Here is a 5,345-nt window from a genome sequence, read left to right on the forward strand (position 1 = left end):
GTGTTATGAGGCAGGAAAATTATGTGGATATATTGAAGCAACATCTCCAGACATTAGTCAGGAAGTTAAAGCTTGGTCGCAAATGGGTCTTCCAAATGGACAATGACCCCAAGCATACTTCCTAAGTTGTGGCAAAATGGCTTAAGGACAACAAAGTCAAGAGAAAAGTTGTTTGGCAGAACTGAAAAAGCGTGTGCGAGCAAAGAGCCCTTTACAACCCTGACTCAGTTACACCAGCTCTGTCAGGAGGAATGGGCCAAAATTCACCCAACTTATTGTGGGAAGCTTTTGGAAGGCTACACGAAACGTTTGACCCAAGTTAAACAATTTCAAGGCAATGCTACCAAATACTAATTGAGTATGTAAATTTCTGACCCACTGGGAATGTGATGAAAGATATAAACGCTGAAATAAATAATTCAATAAATAATAATAATAACCCTAAACCACCACACCTGTGTTGGGGACTTCTGGTCCCTTTCTCTCTCACCCACACAAACAAACCCATACACGCATGCACTCACTCACACACACGCACAGACACACACATATACACACTTTATTTAAAATATGATTTTAATACAAGAGATGTTGTCAAAAAACATGATGACGTTATTCTGGCGGTGTAATACATGGAGGCAGAGAGGGGTATGATGACTCATTATTGGGGTAGGTGTGTGTGTTCATAGCTTGATTGGTGGTTAATGCCATCTCTGAGCCTCTGTCAACTTCTGCTGATCTACTGGCTTTAGAATAAAACTTTTTCAACAGAAAGTAATAACTAATGGAATCCAAGAAGCAGTTTGTGGTAGCGATCCATTCACAAACCTGCCAAAAACCATCCCAGTCTAACGTTTCCCAGTGGTTTGTTTTGGCCAGGTACCTCAGCAGAAACCCAAGATGGATGGGGGTGTAGCAAACCACAAAGACGATCAGGTTGGCTGTTATAATGCCAATGATGTTCCTCTTCTCCACAGTGGTTTCTTCCTGATCCTTCTCCTTCAGCAGAACCATTATGGTCTGTGTGGAACAGAACACTATATTCAAGAGCGGGAGAAGGTACCCCAGCACTTCTAGAACCGCAAGGAACCCAACAGGCAATGGGATTTCTTTACATCTCTGATAGCATGCAAATAGTTTTTGGGGATGGTTGGCATCACTGAACACACCACATATCATTACTACTGTGACCCATATGGCCCCACACACTGCCACAGCCACCTTCTTTGATCGCCACGCTCTGGTCTGGAATGGGAACTTGACCGCCAGGTAGCGGTGGACGCTGATGGCGGTGACAGTGAAGATACTGGCGTACATGTTGATGTAATGTATTGAGATGAGAAACGTGCAGAAGGGTGTTATGGGCAGACTCTGGAAGGCATCATAAATGCGGAAAGGGAGGAAGAGGATTAGGGCACAGTCGGCGGCTGCGAGGTTCAGCATGTAGATGTGTGTGTCCGTCCACGTGGCCCGTTTGACGAAGAAGACCCGTAGAGACGCCATGTTGAGTAGCAGGCCCACCAGAAACACAGAAAGGTAGCTCACACCTTGGAGGATGTGTATGTGGATGGTGTTCGTGTCACACATAGCTACCTGAAGAGAGATTATAAAAAAACATGTTAGTCTTTTACTGTTATTTTTCTCTGAGTGTAGAAAGTTTTTTTTGCAGAGTTCACGACCTGCTACACTTGTGAGAAGCAAGACAAGTCACACCCTCAAGACAACTCTCGTTTGCCGTCATTCATGGCCGCTCGCATTTCATAATGAGCATTGATGATAAACTAAGCCAAATCAGGATGTGCAGTTGTCTTTTAATCTGCTCTAATGTGAAGTAAGTTGAGGACAGACACCTTAATTCCGTTTCTTTCACCTCTGGTCTCTTTTCAGATGAGTGCCGAGGATTTTATATATATTTTCATTTAACTAGGCAAGTCAGTTAAGAACAAATTCTTATTTACAATGACGGCCTACCCCAGCCAAACCCGGACGACACTGGGCTAATTGTGCGCCGCCCTATGGGACACACGGCCAGATGTGATTCAACCTGGATTTGAACTGTAGTGATGCTTCTTGCACTGAGATGCAGTGCCTTAGACCGCTGCGCCACTCGGGAGTCAAGAATGAAGTAAAGGCAAGGAGAGAATCCACTTCAGACTATTTAGCTGCACTCATAGTAGTAGACTCTCGGTCTAATATGAGTATTTGTGTGCACCAGATCTACAGGAACAATGTGGTTCCTCAGTGCATAAACATAGCTTATTTAGCCAGACAGTCATATAAACAAAATCATACCTGTTATTTACCCCTCTTCTTTCACTTTCACTTTCAGGGACTGATGTTATATTACTCCTTCCAAAGAAAAGGCTTTAGAATAAGTTGCTTTTGATTTATTTTTGTCTCTTATCGAGGTGAAACTGCAGGTCAGGCGTCTACAGTTATAAGGAAATGAGAGTTCTGTATGTAAATGAGTCATAATTGTGTGGGTTTCCCACTAACTAACGTCTCTGCAAAACCACAAATAGGTTCTCTTTTAAAATTGTTCACCAAAGCACAGTATGGTGAAATAGATCTTTGATACATTGCAAATATTGTCAGTAGATTGGATTATCACAATATACTGTTGTTGTTCAAGTGAAAATGTGACATTTACAGTATTCATACCCTTTTGACTTATTCCACATTTTGTTGTGTTACAGTCTGAATTCAAAATGGATTAAATACTCAAACAAAAATCTCACCCATCTACACACAATACCCCAATTTTAGCACATGTATTGAAAATGAAATACAAAAATATCTGATTTACATAAGTGTTCACACCACTGAGTCAGTACTTTGTAGAAGCGCCATTGGCAGCAATTACAGCTGTGACTTTCTAGGTAAGTCACTAAGAGCTTTCCATACCTGGATTGTGCAGCATTTGCCCATTATTCTTTTCAAAGGTCTTCAAGCTCTGTCAAATTGGTTGTTGATCATAGCTGGACAACCATATTCAGGTCTTGCCATAGAATTTCAAATAGATTTAAGTTAAAGCTGTAACTCGGGCCACACATGAACATTCAATTGTCTACATGCTTATATGGTTGTAGTGACTGGGTGTATTGATACTCCATCCAACGTGTAATTAATAACTTCACCATGCTCAATGAGATATTCAATGTCTGTTTCTTTTCATCTGCCTTGCGAGAAATCGGAAAACCTCCCCGGTGTGTGTGGTTGAATCTGTGTTTGAAATGTACTGCTCGACTGAGGGACCTAGATAATTGTGTGTGGGGTGCAAACTTTATTTAACGTTATGTCACTTTATTTCACTTTATCATGTATTATGTGACTTCTTAAGCACATTTTTACTCCTGAACATATTTAGGCTTGTCATAACAAAGAGGTTGAATGAATATTTGTTTTATTAATAAGCAACAACAAAAAAATCCACTTTGACATTATGGGGCATTGTCTGTCGGCCAATGACCCGGAACATCTAAACGTAATCATTTTTACATTCAAGCTGTAACACAACGAAATTTGGAAAAACTCAAGGGGTGTGAATACTTTCTTTAAGGCACTGTGTCAGAAATACTCCATCAATAGCCATACGTGTAGCCTACATCATTTAATATTTTTAAGACCAAATATTACTCACCTTTCACTTGAACTTTTCTTTTGTCAGAACTTTAGAATGCCTGATTTAGGATCTGAAACTCAATTTTACATATATTGCTTAAATGCTCATTTGGGACTTCTGTAAAGTATTGTCTATCTTCCTAGCTTCTATCTAAACCTTGATATACTTCCTCTATGTCAGTCACATAAAAAGACTATGTGGGGTGATTACAAACCTCAATTTGCATCTTTTGCTTTGTGACGGCCCGCCTCTCCTGGTTAGGGAGGAAGCAGTGTTGCTATGTCAACAGGGCCGTGGGAGAGTGAAGTATATTTTGGCCAGGGTGTACAGTATTGACCTGTGTCACGTACAGAAAACCACTGGCTGCTCTTTGTGCTCAAACAGAATGATGAAGGTAGAAACAAATGCACTGAGGGTTGTGTACATGACACTGCAACAAAATGTCCCCATGGGGACAATAAAGTCAGTAAGTAAGTAAGGGTGTTGTTTCACCAGAATATCTTCAGACGAGAGAGTTTTGCTTTACTCAACTCCCTCCTCTGAAACTGAAATGTGGAAATAATCACTCAACTGTGACAGTTTTTTGGGTGGTTTACATGTAACTGTATAGGTCATTAGACACTCTAGCCAAGATTTGTGTGATTTTGAAAGGCATAAAATAATGCAAAACTGTATTTTCATCTTGACCCTCTCACCTCTCTTCACATTGAGGCATTTTTCTTCCATTCCTTTTTGTCTTACACAATATCTCATCAAGGGACAATTTCCGTCAGGAGAGTTGAAGGGGGAAACGGGTCAGCGGGGAGACGGAAGTAGAGGTCGGAGGTCAGGACTGGAGCACCAGGGGACTGATTGGACAAGAAGAAATGGATTGTCTTCCTCTGAAAGACTGTCTTTCCAGCTCCAATCATCCCCAAAAGCAATGTTGTAAATGGGTCAGTGTTTCATTCTGGGAAATTAAGAGAATGAAAAGAGAGGTACATTTTTTTGACAATTGGAGTGAAAATTGGACCAAGAAATGACCTGTGACAAGCAGCTTTGAAGGAAATAGGTCACACTTTCAAATTGTGTCATTGTGACATTTTCTGGCACTTCTGATTGGAAACAAGTCTCCCATTCTCTCTTCTCTTTCTCCTATTTTTCCTTTTCCTTCTCCTTCTTATTTTCCTTATCTTTCTTTCCCTCTCTCTCTCCCCCTCCCTCTTCCCCTTATCCTCTGACGCTTGTTCAGCCAAACAGCACCCAGCACCCATCAACAACAGTTGCCATGGCTGACTCACTCCTCCATCACTCCATTCTCCATTATTTTCAGTGAGATTTATTTTAGCATTTGATTTCACCATAATTTCAGCTCTTATAGCTTCATCAGGGTGGCATGTTATTTTACAACCAAGCCAAACAGATGAGGGGAGCAGGACTAACCAGACTAACCAGCCTGTTGATCTGGGATCGTATTCATTTGAATATTTTTGCATTTTGGTCATTTAGCAGATACTCTTATCATTTTCCACCTTTCTCACTCGATGTTTTTAGCGTCTCGGAGTATGAGTCCTGATCTAGTATCAGTTTAGCCTTTTACAGTAGATCGTGATGAGTAACATTACATGGACAGGGGAGATCTGAACCTAGATCAGCAATCCTACAATTGAATACAGCCCTTAAACTAATTTGAATGAAGATGCAACTCGAACCAGGAGAACACAACAACAACAACACTAGAGAA

General features: G+C 40.9%; 1 protein-coding gene across 1 annotated transcript; it reads right to left on the reverse strand.

The window, feature by feature from the left end:
• Nucleotides 1-568: 568 nt before the first annotated feature.
• On the reverse strand, nt 569-3,788 carry LOC118395156 (G-protein coupled receptor 35-like). Its single transcript, XM_035788924.2, has 2 exons — nt 3,641-3,788; nt 569-1,593 (listed from the first exon to the last, which is right to left on the reverse strand). The coding sequence occupies exon 2, from the start codon at nt 1,585-1,587 to the stop codon at nt 613-615; it is 975 nt and encodes a 324-aa protein (XP_035644817.1). The 5' UTR covers nt 1,588-1,593; nt 3,641-3,788; the 3' UTR covers nt 569-612.
• Between the last annotated feature and the right edge of the window lie 1,557 nt (nt 3,789-5,345).

The sequence above is a fragment of the Oncorhynchus keta genome, chromosome 15 (assembly GCF_023373465.1).
Source record: "Oncorhynchus keta strain PuntledgeMale-10-30-2019 chromosome 15, Oket_V2, whole genome shotgun sequence".
Taxonomy (NCBI): Eukaryota; Metazoa; Chordata; class Actinopteri; order Salmoniformes; family Salmonidae; genus Oncorhynchus; species Oncorhynchus keta.

What these genes read in the sequence shown, in the direction of transcription:
- LOC118395156 (XM_035788924.2), bottom strand. Translation starts at nt 1,587, where the DNA reads ATGTGTGACACGAACACCATCCACATACACATCCTCCAAGGTGTGAGC.